The sequence below is a fragment of the Opisthocomus hoazin genome, chromosome 1 (assembly GCF_030867145.1).
Source record: "Opisthocomus hoazin isolate bOpiHoa1 chromosome 1, bOpiHoa1.hap1, whole genome shotgun sequence".
NCBI classification, from domain to species: Eukaryota; Metazoa; Chordata; class Aves; order Opisthocomiformes; family Opisthocomidae; genus Opisthocomus; species Opisthocomus hoazin.
In genome coordinates, this window is record NC_134414.1 from 135,757,957 (window position 1) to 135,772,461 (window position 14,505).

The 14,505-nt window shown below is 46.0% G+C and overlaps 1 protein-coding gene across 5 annotated transcripts in view; it reads right to left on the reverse strand.

The window, feature by feature from the left end:
• Nucleotides 1-14,505, reverse strand: part of B4GALT4 (beta-1,4-galactosyltransferase 4) — a 35,349-nt gene that overhangs the window by 1,391 nt on the left and 19,453 nt on the right. For all 5 annotated transcript variants that reach the window (XM_075437061.1, XM_075437035.1, XM_075437044.1 and 2 more), the window contains 3 exons: nt 14,244-14,476; nt 10,546-10,733; nt 3,407-3,529 (listed from right to left, as the gene is read on the reverse strand). In XM_075437061.1, the coding sequence (XP_075293176.1) occupies nt 3,407-3,529; nt 10,546-10,733; nt 14,244-14,476 (544 nt within the window). The remainder of the gene's footprint in view (nt 1-3,406; nt 3,530-10,545; nt 10,734-14,243; nt 14,477-14,505) is intronic.

Below are 14,505 nucleotides of genomic sequence, written 5' to 3' on the forward strand. Positions count from 1 at the left end.
ATTGTCTGGCCTAGTTTGTACTGCCCTGTATTAAACCTAGGAGGTCTGCAGCAAGATTCCACATATTTTGCAACAGTGCATCTCAACTCCTGCAATAAGGCAGGAGCATTCTCCACTTCAAAAAAAAAGCTTGTTTTCTTTTTTAGTAGTTGGCAGACAGCTGCCAAGTTGTTTTTATTTGTTGGCATGAAGATAAATTGCTTTCTGAGAACAGCGCCAGAACCACCGAGCCCCATGGGTGGGTGTAAGTGTCTGGCGTCAGGCACTTGATCGATGGGAGCTTTTGGCCTTAGGTGTATCTGTGGAGCACAACAGTTCTGCTCTGTCAGCAGAAAGGGTTAACTTCATGACAAAGGAATTCAGGAATAGCCCAGGTCTTTGCTAGTCAGATGAGCAACTGAAATAGCAATAGGAAACAAAGAATTGAAGAAATTGAGCCCCTACAGCTTTCCAGTGACTGTTGGTAGCAGTGAATTATCAAACAAAGGATCTGAAAATCTCTTTGTGGAGCACACCTTAGGAAGGGGCCCAAAAGAGACCATCAGATCTAGCACAGAGGCACAAGCCAGGACCTAGAGCACTCTGGCCCCACGCTCTTGAAGATACTGAAGGGGATGCTGCCATCTGCTGCCTTCGCAGAGGAAAGCTGCAAGGATCTCCATACAGCCACCCACCGAGACAGCAAGCTGCCCATTACCTGCCCGCTGCAGGCTCTGTAACCAGCCCAGCCCAAGGTCTACGCAAGAGGAAAGGCACGAGCCAAGTCCAGTCGCAGTGTGCACTCTGGGTCATACGATTTGGTTTCCACACCATGACCGCAAGAGCTGCCAAGGTGCCATGCACAAGCGAGCATCACTTTTGATTCCAGCTGCTTGCAAACATTGTGGGGACCCTCAGCAGATCTTAATGATCTCCTGCAGAGCTGGTTCTCTGCTGCTCACAGGAACATCTGAACCACCACCACCATCACGTTTTTGTTCGTTCATTAACGGTGACACTTCTCAGGGAGATGGGGAATCAGATGGTGCCAAGCCATCCCCTACCACTATAAAAGCCAGCCCCCCAAGAGGTCACAGGGAAGAAGCTGGTGTGATTACGAAGGGACAGAAATCCATGTCACCAGTAGACCTTTCAGATTTCTTGAGATACACCTGACTGATCTGCTGAACCAACCCAGAGAAAAACTTACATTTGGAACTTCCTAACTTCAACACACTTGATTTCACCAGTGTAATTATTTAATATCACCAGGGATATGAATTTTATGTTCCCCAAATATTCGCTTGCATATTTGTCATGGTTTAACCCAGCAGCTGTCAACTAAGCATTGGACAGCCACTCGCTCACCCCTCCTCTTCCCCCCACCCCCCAGTGGGATGGGGAGGACAAACGGACAACAGGTAAAACTCAAGGGTTGAGATAAAGACTGTTTACTAGGAAAACAAAGGAAGATGCTAATGATAATGCAAAACAAACTATATATAATACAATTTTTCTCACCACCTGACAACCAATTTGCAGCCAGTGCCTGAGGAGTGATCGCGGAACCCGAAAAATGGCAAATTTCACCAAACTCCCAAAAAAGACCAAACTCCCGGAAAAGTTCAAACTCCCAGACAAGAGAGGAAGTGTTTAAGGCCAGGCTGGATGGAGCTCTGAGCCTGAGTCTAGTGGAAAATGTCCCTGCTCATGGCAGGGGGGTTGGAACCAGATGATCTTTAAGGTCCCTTCCAACCCAAACCATTACAGAATCACAGAATCACAGAATAGTAGGGGTTGGAAGGGACCTCTGTGGGTCATCTAGTCCAACCCCCCTGCCAAAGCAGGGTCACCTACAGCAGGCTGCACAGGACCTTGTCCAGGCGGGTCTTGAATATCTCCAGAGAAGGAGACTCCACAGCCTCCCTGGGCAGCCTGTTCCAGTGCTCCGTCACCCTCAGAGGGAAGAAGTTCTTCCTCATGTTCAGACGGAACTTCCTGTGCCTCAGTTTGTGCCCATTGCCCCTTGTCCTGCTGCTGGGCACCACTGAGAAGAGTCTGGCCCCATCCTCCTGACACCCCCCCTTGAGATATTTGTAAGCATTTATTAGGTCCCCTCGCAGCCTTCTCTTCTTCAGGCTGAACAAGCCCAGCTCCCTCAGCCTCTCCTCGTAGGAGAGATGTTCCAGTCCCCTCCTCATCCTCGTAGCCCTCCGCTGGACTCTCTCCAGTAGCTCCTCATCTTTCTTGAACTGGGGAGCCCACCCAGCCAACCCCTATAACCTGAGCATGATGTCTATAGCATGGAATATTTCCATTGGCCAGCCTGGGCTGTCTGCCTGGCTGTGCTCCCTCCCAGCTCCGGCACACCTGCTCATCAGCTGAACATGAGAAACTGGAAAAAGTCCTTGATTTCTCAGCAGCAACTGAAAACATCAGTGTTATCAACATTCTTATCATACTAAACCCAAAACACGGCAGCTACTGGGAGGAAAATTAACTCTATCCCAGCCGAAACCAGGACAATATTTAAGCAATTGAAAGGAATAAACACTTAGGAATGACAGAGTACAGCCAGGTTACAAACTGACAGGCTCTGCCACCAGAGCTTGTGGGGCTGCAGGGGTTTGGGTGGGTTTTGTGTTTTTTTTTTTTTTTTCTTCCCCTTTCCCTCCTCTCCTTCCTTCACTAACAGCAATGCAGGATTAGAGATTTCCTCCTAGGCAAAGGGCAAAAGATCTACATAAAAGTTTTGCTGACTTCTCTGTCTCACTATAAACCTCTCAAACGAACAAGCTTCTCCTACTTTGACACGCACGTCTGCAAAACTTTTAACAAGACCAAAGGGCGAATGCATATACATGCAGTTTTTCTAAAATTCAAGTTGTTCACTATCTTAACTACCATCACCACCACCCACGTACAAACACACGGTAGTCAATGAATGCAAAAAATCCAATCCCACCAAAACACTCCCACGCTCTTGCAAAGTACTGGAACTCAGTACCTTTGTGTCTCTTTAGCAAACTGCGCTCCAGACTTCAATCTCACTATTTCAGTTATAACTGGTTTCCAAGCAAGAACACAAATACTGTGTGGCTGAGAAAAACAAAAAACACCACCACCACAAAACCAAAAGCCAAACCAACCCCCACACCCACACCAAACCCCAGACCCAGCCAACAATGCTGTCAGGAGAAGAACCAGGTCTCAGGCTTGCCTGACCTTTTCAAAGAGGGAACAGTTCACAGACCTGCATCTCACACTCCAAATCCCCCCTGCAATACTGTTTTGAACTGAAGGCTCCGGTAGCGTTCCACATTTGGAGGCTAGGTGTGAAGTCACACTGTTTTGTTTAAATTATTTTTTAAATCAGTGCCTCCCCCCCTCACACCCATTTCCCTTTAACCTGTTATTTATTTATTACCTGATGCGAAGGTCATCATCTTCTCCACCCCAACCCCAGTAGCTGTTTGAGAATCCATTCACCTTGGAAAACTGCTCTCTTGTTAGAGCAGTTACACCTCCAAAATATCCCTGGTACCGTAACCTAGAAGTACACAAGAAGAGAGAATGAAGAATTAAAAGTCGAGTTCTACCAACAATGAAAACATCACCCTGAAACTCCAGATCTAGACCTGTCTTTCACAGAATTAAGGGTGCACAACTCAATGAGGAAGGTCTTGTTTTCTTCCTCTTTTCACAAAAAAAGATGGTGATTTGCTTTAGGCTGGGACTCTCCAACTGAGAGAACGCAGCCTTCTTCAGTGGTTTCCCTCTCTCTTTACATGACTCCCCTTGCCAGCCAAAAAGGCCCTTCACCTCCAGGACTCTGATGAGCAGAAAAGGAACAAAGCTACACACCAATACAGCGGAAGCTTTGCGATAATGGCAGCAAGCCATCCACTGTCTTCGAGCTGAATCTGAAAAACTTGGAAGGAAATCAGATCACAGCAAGGGGGAAAGTGCTCTGGGACACTGCAGGACCGATTCCAAGGCAAGGCACAGTGCAAGTTACTCAGTAACCCAATGTAATGAGCTCAGCTCTGAGGGGGATTAGTTTCTGACTTCTACCTTCCTTCACCCGGAAACTGCATCTACTTTAAAAAGCTACCTCCATACCATGCTTATTTATCTTATCATACCATTTTGCTAATGGCTTTTTGTGATACTTTCCTCCATCTTGGCCCTTTAAGGTAAGCGTTACAAGACAGCCTCTACTCCACAGCCACTGCCCTCCTCAGAGGCGATCTGCACGTGGCTGCAGACTGCATTTCCATTTCGAGATGTACGTGAAGCTGAAGAGACGAACAAACTGCCAGGGCCAGGAAGTATCCGTTATGGCAATTTACATGCCAGGCAAGCAAAGGGGCAATGCTTATTATGATTTCTGGTTTACCATGAATCAAATTTAACACACACACCACCACCCACCACCACTCCCCCCAAGAAAAAAAAAAAACAACCCCAATCCCCCCCAATCTCCCTCAGACTATTTTTCCTGGCTGATTTTTGCTTCTGTCATAGCACCACAGGAGAACTGTGGAGGTTGGAAGGGGCCTCTGGAGATCAGCTGGTCCAACCTCTCTGCTCAGAGCAAGGTCTGCTAGAGCAAGTCGCTGAGGACCATTACCATACAGGTGCTGAGCATCTCCCAAGGATGGAAACTCCACAACCTCTCTGGGCAGCCTGTTCCAGTATTTGACCACCCTCACAGTAAAACAAAACAAAACAACCAAACACTTTCTCATATGTTTAAATGGAATTTCCTGTATTTCAGTTTGTGCCCACTGCCCCTTGCCTTTCACCGAGAAGGGCCTGGCTCTACCTTCTTTACTCCTTTCCATCAGGTATGTGTCCACATTGGCAAGATCCCTCTCTGCCTTCTCAGCTCCAGGCTGAACAGTCCCAGCACTCTCAGCCTCTCTTGACACGTCAGATGCTGCAATCCCTTAACCATCCTCATGGCTCTTCTCTGGACTCACTCCAGCATGTCCACGTTTTTATCGTACTGGGAAACCCAGAACTGGACACAGCACTCCAGCTATCGTCTCAATGGTGCCGAGTAGACAGGAAGAATCACCTCCCTCAACAACTGACAACACCACTCCTAACGCAGCCCACGATGCCGCAGGTCTTTGTCATGAGGGCACACTGCTGGCCCAGATCCTTTTCTGTAAAGCTGCTTTCCAGACAGCTGGCCTCCAGTACCTACTGGTGCATGGAGCTGCTCCTCTCCAGGTGTAGGACTCCGCATTTCCCTTTGTTGCATTTCTTTAGATTCATGTTGGCCACATTCTCCAGCCAGAAAGTCCCTCATACATCAACCACCCCTCCAAGACTTCTATCTTCTGAAAACTTGCTGAGGGTGCAATCTGCCCTATCACCCAGGTTCCTAAAGAAGATACTAACCAGTACCAGTCCCAGTGTCAAACTCCGGTGTAAACCACTAGTGACTGGCCTCCAGCCAGACTTTGCTCCAGTGATCAGAACACTCAAGCCCAGCAGTTGTCCCAGTTTTCAGTCCATCTCACTGTCCACTTTCTAGTCCATACTTCATCACTTTGTCTCCCGTAACATAGACTCATAAAATGGTCTGGGTTGGAAGGGACCTTATAGACCATATTGTTCCAATCCCCCTGCCATGGGCAGGGACACCTTCCATTAGACTGGGTTGCTCAAAGCCCCATCCAACCTGGCCTTGAACACTGCCAGGGAGGGGGCAGCCACAGCTTCTCTGGGCAACCTGTTCCAGTGCCTCACCACCCTCATAGTAAAGAACTTCTTCCTTATATCTAATCTAAATCTGCCCTCTTTTAGTTTAAAGCCACTATCCCTTTTCCTATCACTACATGCCCTTGTAAAAAGTTCCTTTCCAGCTTTTCTGTAGGCCCCTTCAGGTACTGGAAGGCTGCTGTAAGGTCTCCCCGCAGCCTTCTCTTCTCCAGGCTGAACAGCCCCAGCTCTCTCAGCCTTTCCTCATAGGAGAGGTGCTCCAGCCCTCGGATCACCTTCATGGCCCTCCTCTGGACCCACTCCAACAGCTCCATGTCTTTCCTGTGCTGAAGAGCTGGACGCAGGACTCCAGGTGGGGTCTCACCAGAGTGGAGTAGAGAGGCAGGATCACCTCCCTCGACCTGCTGGACACGCTTCTTTTGATGCAGCCCAGGATGCAGTTGTGGCCTTCTGTGCTGCAAGTGCACATTGTTGGGTCAACGTTGGGCTTCTCATCAACCAGCATCCTCAAGTCCTTCTCCTCAGGTCTGGTCTCAATCCATTCTCTGCCCAGCCTGTATTTGTGCTTGGGGTTGCCCTGACCCATGTGCAGGACCTTGCACTTGGCTTTACTGAACTTCATGAGGTTCGCACAAGCCCACCTCTCAAGCCCATCCAGATCCCTTCGGACGGCACTCCTTCCCTCCAGCTTGTTGACTGCACCACACAGGTTGGTGTCATTGGCAAACTTGTTGAGGGTGCACTCAGTCCCGCTGTCCATGTCACCGACAAAGACGTTAAACAGCGCTGGTCCCCGTACTGACCCCTGAAGAATACCACTCATCACTGGTCTCCACTTGGAGACTGAGCCATTGATTGCAACTCTCTGAGTGCGACCATCCAGCCAATTCCTTATCCACCGAGTGGTCCACCCATCAAATCCATGTCTCTCCAATTTAGAGGCAAGGATGTTGTGTGGGACAGCGTCAAATGCTTTGCTCAAGTCCAGGTATATGACATTAGTTGCTCTTCCCTTATCCTCTAATGCAGCAAACCTATCACAGAAGGCCACTAAATTTGTCAGGCACGATTTGTTCTAGTGAAGCCACGTTGGCTGTCACCAGTTACTTCGTTATTTTCCACATGCCTCAGCACAGTTTCCAGGAGGATCTGCTCCATGATCTGGATAGGCACAGAGGTGAGACTGACTGGCCTGTCATTTTCACATCCCCACTGACATCCCTATTCACATCCCCATTGACACTGTTGAAAGCCTTCTTAAGTCAAGATAAACATTATCCACTAACTCCTCCCTTGTCCACCAAGCTAGTCGAATCCCAGAAGACTATCAAGGTTGGTCAGGCATGACTTCTGAACAGGTTTCCTTCATCACCTTTCCAGGGGTTAAAAGGTGAGGTTGACCAGCCTGTAGTTCCTCTAATCCTCCTTCTTGCCTGTCCTGAAGATAGAAGTGACGTCTGTTTTCTTCCGGTCTTCATGAACCTCCCCCAATCATCATGGCCTTTCAAACATAACAGAATGGCCTCACAATGACAGCAACTGGTTCCTTTAGGATACAACACATCAGGTCACATGGTTTTATGGTGTATGTCCAGCTTGTTCGAGTATTCCTTAACTAGATCCTCCTCCACCAAGGGTAAGTCTCTGTACATCCAGACTTTTCCACTGGTATCAGAAGCCTGGGAATCGTGAAGGCACATCTTGCCAGTAAGGACCAAGGCAGAGAAGTACACATTTTCCCTACTTTTCCCAGCAGCTGATGTACCTGTAGAAGTCCTTCACATTAGTCTTCACATTGCTTGCAAGGTTCAATTCCAGAGGGGCTTTGGTTTTCTCAATCCAATCCCTGCATTCTTAGACAGCATCTTGTGTATCCTTACAAGTCACCTGACTCTGCTTCCACCTCTTTCATGCTTCCTTTTTCTGTTTCAAGTCTTCTCAGGAGCTCCTTGTTCATCCATGCAGGCCTCCGTCCACCGTTGCCTGCCTTCCTGCATGTAGGAATGGGCCATCCTTGAGCGTGGAGGAGGCAACCCCCAAAGATCTACCAGCTTCCTAAACCCCTCTTGTCTCCAGGGTCATCTCCCAAGTGATTCTTCCAAGCAGATCCCTGAACAGGAGTTCCAGGGTTGCGAACCTGCTGTTTGCCTCATTCCCTCCTCGTTTCTGACCTTCACATCCCTGACCAGTTCTTCCTTATTTGTAAGTATAAGTTCAGCAGAAGACCTCCCTTCATCAGCTCTGATCATCTGTGTCAGGAAGTTATCATCAATTCACTTCAGAAATCTCCTGGATCGCTTGTGCCCTGTTGCGTTGTCCTTCCAGCAGACACCAGGATGATTAAAGTCTTCCACGAGGACAAGGGCCTGTACACGCGAGACTTCTTCCAGTTGCTTGAAAAAAGCTTCAACTGTCATTGGCTGGGACTGTAATATACTTCCCAAATACACTGTTTATCTAGATGTTATCTATATGAACATATAAAAAAGGATTGTTCTAGGCAGATGCAGTCTCATGTGCTTTACCTGTATTTTTTTCTACCTCTGGGAATTTTCACTCTTTCTTGCTCTCTCTCCTTTATCTCCTCTCCTAGAGGAGACCAACCACAAGGTAGCAGAGGCCCTATCAAGTTTTAGTTATGAACCACCACCTTGAGACTTCTGCTATTGGTACTCTAGAGAAATGCAGTGAACAGGTGGAACGGACAGCAAGGAGGTCCCATAAACAGCACCAGCAGGGAAGAGCCCTCCCCACCATGCTTCCAGGCTGCACTTGCCAGTCACCCACAATCCCATATATGCACCCACTGCTCGCTTACACACTCCGTAATTCCCCTACACCGCTGGAGAGGCAGACACCGAAGGAGCCAGAGCTGTACACAGGACAGTGCTGCCCACTCAACCCTCCGCAGGCAGAGCAAAACTGGCAGGGCCCAGGCATATCTTGCTCCTAGGTGACATCATCTGCAAGAATGCAACTCTAACAGTGTTCAACCACCTCTTCCCGGAGGACAAGAGAGTATCAGCTCCATTGGGATTTTTAAAATTGGGCTGAAAACACCATACCACAGAAGTGGTCATTAGGAAAGGACGCTGTGCTGATCTCAAGGAAATAGCTTAGCTACGTTAGGGAAATTTTTCCCATCCTTACCTTCAAAGTTTGAATATATAAACCTTCTCCTAAATAATCTAAACCCAAGTTGTACTTTATGTAATCAGACACAGGGTACTTGCTTTCCAGAGGAGAACATCAGCTACGATTAGCATAGCAGATATCACCCTGGAACAAAAACAAGCAAATAACCCCCAGAAACCCCACATTCCTGCCCAGGATGTTTTGTGTTAGTGCAGACCATGTATGACTTCAGTGTTCTCAACCCCACCTGAGCGACATGTCTTACTATGCTCACCTCAGCCTAAGCAAAACACTGAGGTCACCCAACTGGGATTTCAACCTGCAGTCTCAACTCAGTGCAGGTATCATTTTTGAGCTCAGGATCTGAATTCCTTCAGAGGTACCCAGGAACTCCCTTGAAAGCAGAGCATTATTATCCCCACTTCACAGATGCGTAACCCAAGGCAGTGACACAGCAAAGAAAGTACAAATATAATTCAAACCACCAGCATCCTAGCGAATAGTGGTGCAGGGTATTCACAACAAAAACATTTTGTCAGTGTAAGACTCTTTAAAGCTGACCCATAACTAACAGCTCCTTTCCACAAACAGTAGAAACCTAAGGAAATTAATAGTAAGACCACCCCTCAATAAAAGAAAAAAAAAAAAAGCATCTGCATGCTTAGCTAAGCTAACTAAGGCACAGGAGGTCATGTAAAGCACCTCAAGCTTTGTGCCACATTATTAGCCTGGATTTGACATGCCTGTCAATTAACCAAAGCAATGTTTCTGTTGCTTTGGTGCATGACCGTCCTGTAGCCCTCAGCATTCTCTCTGCAAGGCGCAGTGCTCCAAAAACTTATCATGAGCCTAGTTCATTTGTGCTTGATCCCATTTTCACTGAATAACTGGAAAGTGTAGATTATTCTGTATAAGAATCCACACATCCCACCTCTTTTTCATATATTCAAAAAAGGAAACCCAGAAGTGAAGCAGAGCTTTACTTCAAAGTACTCCGAGATCAGCCCACTTCTAATTAATATTTGGAGTGACATAAGAGGTGACTCTTGAAAGAAATACATTCACTGAAACCACTCTAGTCATTAAATTCACCAAGCACAGGAACCCTTTTTCTCCGAGAGGGACTGAACCTGACTTTTCACTTTAAATTATTTATATCACACTATCACTTAGGGGACCCCATTCAAAAATAAGAATGATCCTGTATTAGATGTTAATACAGCCAAATAATTAAAGGACAACCCTATCCCTTGGCAAATTCTCACACCTGCGCTCTCAATATCAGAAGTTACCTCTTCAACAGCAAAAGCTAAGTGGCAAGTTTTATTAGCACAATAGTAAGATCACACTATCAAATGACAGGACCAGAAGAACGCAAATGTATTTCTAGCTTTGACAGAAGGTCTTCACACCACCTCTGCCACGTTGCTTTCCTCTCAAAACACCCTTTAACTCAACCCAGAAACCAGAATGATGACAACGATCATTTGTGCAGGTGACCATGGAGCTGACTTCAAACAAGTCCATACAGATGTCTTTTGTCAGAAGGCGCTCCAGACAGACGGAGCGTTACCACCAGAAATCTGGTGTCAGAAGGAAGGGTAGATAACAGCATACAGCTCCACCAGAAGAGGATCATTATCAGTAACTTGCCATTTCCCAGTTGGTATTCTTTTCATACTCCTGGTGTCCTACCTGTATCCAGTACTGTTCCTGCCAACTACAAGGTGCTTTGGTTGTCTGTCACACATGTAAATGTTAAAGTCATTTTCTGGCACCAGATCCACATCATGGAAAATGAAACAGTCCCAGTTTGCTTCTTTTAGGGCCTCTAGGTATCCTACATTCAGCAGTTTAGCTCGATTAAATTTGGTGCTGCCAGCCTGTGGAAGAGAATGGAAAAAACCTCTGAAGCAGGTGTCAACCCTTTTGAACCAGAACTGCTCCCAGGCATGTTCTCATCGCGTAGTTCGCAACCGCACTCGTGCGTCACAGCCTTCACAGCGGTAACTACACCAGGAGCTGCCCCGTCACATTAAATGCAGCAGCAGAGTGGCCAATGATGCAAAGTGTTACTTCAGTCTCTACTTGTCCTGAACAAACGCAGCCAGGGCCAGGAGAGCCTGTGGTTATCCGGGCAGCAGAAGTATGCATGCGGCATGATGCCATTCCGCTGCTATTGCTGCTCCCCTCCTGGAGTTTCCACCAGGCTAAGTAACAAAAGAGGTATCAGCAAACAGTTTACAAACTGACATTCCCTACAACTGTGTCAGTAAGGCTTATGGAAGTTTTTTTTAAAAAAAAAACCCACAAAACAACCACATGAAACAAAACCTTACTCCCACATTGATGGGTTTATAGATGTCAGAGCATCTGCCAGATGATTTATGCTTGTTCACTCAGTTTAGAAGACAGTAATGCTTAAACAGTTCACTGTATTTCCTTAGGTCACACAGTAGGTGGCAGAGTGGGAAATAAAAAGCAGGTCTCTTCATTTTTAACTGCTATCTATAACTAATTATTTTGCTGTACCGGGACTCCTGCTTAGCACAGAGCTTCACTTGACTTTTACTACTCTTCGTTGTTTGTTTTTGCTGTAAGTCAGTGCATCTTTGCTTTTCAAAAATACCATTTTTCACCTTTCAGGTGTATATATATGTACACACACAATCCTAGCAGTTTTGTAAGCTTACCATGACACTGTTCACTCTGGAGCAACAGGTGCACTTCTCTTGCGATTCGGTTTTTTACTGGGCTGTACACACGTGCCTGTAGGAAGCCTATAGAAGGCTTTCTGCTCTGAGGACAAGGTGGTGAGTTGCCTGAAGTTCCCCCCTGGGAGTCAGAGGGCCCTGTGCTCGCAGAAACTGTCAGGACAGTTGTTTTCCAGAGCTAGGAACCTGATCTACTTGAAAAAAATAAAAGAGCAATTTTCAAGAGAAAGGGGTCATTTGCTGGAAGCTGCTTGGACTGAAAGAGGCTCCATGGAAGGTGAGAAAGCAGCTGGCCTCCCCAGACTGAGACAAGGTTAGCTGTAGGGAAACGCAGTTGTACACAAAGCATGTTTTATTGTTCTGAAAAGTAATGATTGCCTCTGAAGCAGCAATTTTTTCACTATCACTAACAGCCATCTGCTCCTGAACAAAGAAGATTTATGGCTCCTTACCTGCAGTTAGGGAAATACAACCCAGTGCCCACTCTGAGAAATTAAGACAGGGATAATCAGTTACATCCATTCTCCATCAGGGAATTAATTTTCTAAGAAACATTTAAGATACAATTCACCCAAAATCTACAATGTCAAATTTCTGAGGGGTGCGTACATGTGGGGGGGGGGGGGTTTGTTTTGTTTTTTAAGTGTCCTGTATATGAAAATATCAGTCAAAATCTTCTCCCGATGATGAAAACATAGGTTATTGAGTGAACAGAACGATTCAGACAACTGGTAAAGAACACGCAGAGAACTTCTTTTGTATCGGTTATCAAACCCAGCCTAGCTCAGCAGCAGCACCTACCACCTACCATCAGTATAGTCAGGCACCACAGCCCACTTCCTGCACAACAGGTAGCCAAATGACAGCTAAAATTGCTTTCCAGGAAGGGCAGTTTTCAATGTTAGACCACATGCTGTACAAACAGCAATGTTTACTCTCATCTTTCACTGAGGAGAGAGTTGTCCTCCTTTACAAATGGAAGCAGAACACTGACCACAAGACAAACTTATGTTTGGAAAGAAATTATTCACCCTTTAGGGATTACAAACTCCTATTTTTTCAGCACTGCACTCAGATATGCACACATTTGTGCAGAGAAACGCAATTTTCAAGATGTTACAAGCAGTCCATAAAGAAGTGATCTCAAGTACACCCTTCAGTGGCTTACAGAGAAAAATATAAAAGGCCCATTTCTTAATCTTCCTCCAAAGTAAACTGTGTATTTTAATAGTTAAATCCTGCTCTTAACTATTTCTTTCCTCAAAAGATACTTATAGCAACTAATGACATCACAAATGAAGACTGAAAATGGATGTGCCATTAAAGAGTTTTAGTGAGACCCACTTTCGAGTGTTGCGGTATGTCTATCTACTCAGAAAGGCTAAGCAAAAGTTTCCAGCCTTCCAAGTAAAAGCTCTGACAGAACAAGCCCAGACTCGACATTGCTGCTAACCTCAGATAAAACTTCCAGACTCCCGTATTACTTTTGCTAACATGACAACAGCCGTTCTCCGCCCCACATATTTCAATAAAGAACATATGCCCATTCTTCCAATGATTTATTGCTAACCATTGCTTGCTAGCTGAAGTGAGCCATTATACATACAATTACAATGCATACTAATGCAGAAAAAAGGCCTCATTTTTTCCACTCTACGGGCCACCTGACGACTCTAAACATTGAAAGAACAGTCTATTCCAACTTAAGGTATATATCCTGCCATGACTTTTGTTGCGCTATTGACCAAAAGTGTAAACTTACACATACAGCGCACTGCTGCTTACTGATTTGACTCTAGCCTCTTTAAATAGCAGGGAAGAGAAACTCTATTAATTTATCACCTTTCCCCACCCCCATCTGAAAAATCTGTTCAGAGTCAAAGCAGAACACATAAGTAAACGATAGTAAAAGAAAGTAAATACTACAAAAGCTCAAGAAAAAGACAACATATTACTAAACAGAAATCTATACTGCTTTTAGCTCATGTGACCAGAATATAAACACCTTCGCTGAAAGACAATATGGCACAAGCCTGTATGCTCAAATTTTAGCCACTGACTCAGCAGAGCTAGAAAGAATGCAAATAAAGAAATTACTAAATTTTTCAAGAACCAAATGCTTTGCCACAACTATTTCTTCCCACAGCCCTTGCTGGACAAGTGAACCACCAACAAGCAGTAGCTGGCACATTTAGTTTGAGACAGCAGAAGAAACTACAATCACATGATACACACAGCTTACACAACAGCCAGGAACCAGATGGGAGAGAAGAGCTAGATACAAACTGAGGCCTTCGATCCAAACAATTCCAAATTTAAAGACAGAAAACATGTCAGCCTAGTTACATATGTGTATACTGCAAGAGAATTGCACTAGTAAGGCAAAAAGATGCTTACCTTGAATGCTAACTCAGAAACAGCAAGCTACTTAGACTGAGAAATGGACACCAATTAAATACACTGTTTGTAAATACTTCCCAGCTTTGCTACCAGCAGCCGAGATCCTGTAGTGCTATCAGCAATGGCCACATGCACCATTGCATCCCTCAACAAGTAGAAGCATTCAAAGCAGTCTTGGAGGACTGATGCTAGACAGCAGAGGCAGCAGCATGCCTCTCCCTGGACTGCAGAGCACTGGCATCATCCCCACCCAAACACCCCTCTGCACAGTTGCCTCACCTGGTGAATAACGTAGATGCCATAGTCCAGCTGCTGCCTCTGCAGGAAGGGGTGGAGGTGCTCCAGGAGGTACAGCAGATGCTTCTCTCGATTGCGGTGTGGGATGAGGATGGCCACACGCTGCAATGCTGAGCATTCCGTAGGGTGATACCGGCCCTTGGCTACCTGAGGGTTCTCCTTTTGCACTTCTTCTAGTGTGAGAGATGCTTTGAAGGTGAGTTTGCTGGCACCTCCTGTAGGAGAAGCGCAAGAAGCTTTCCTG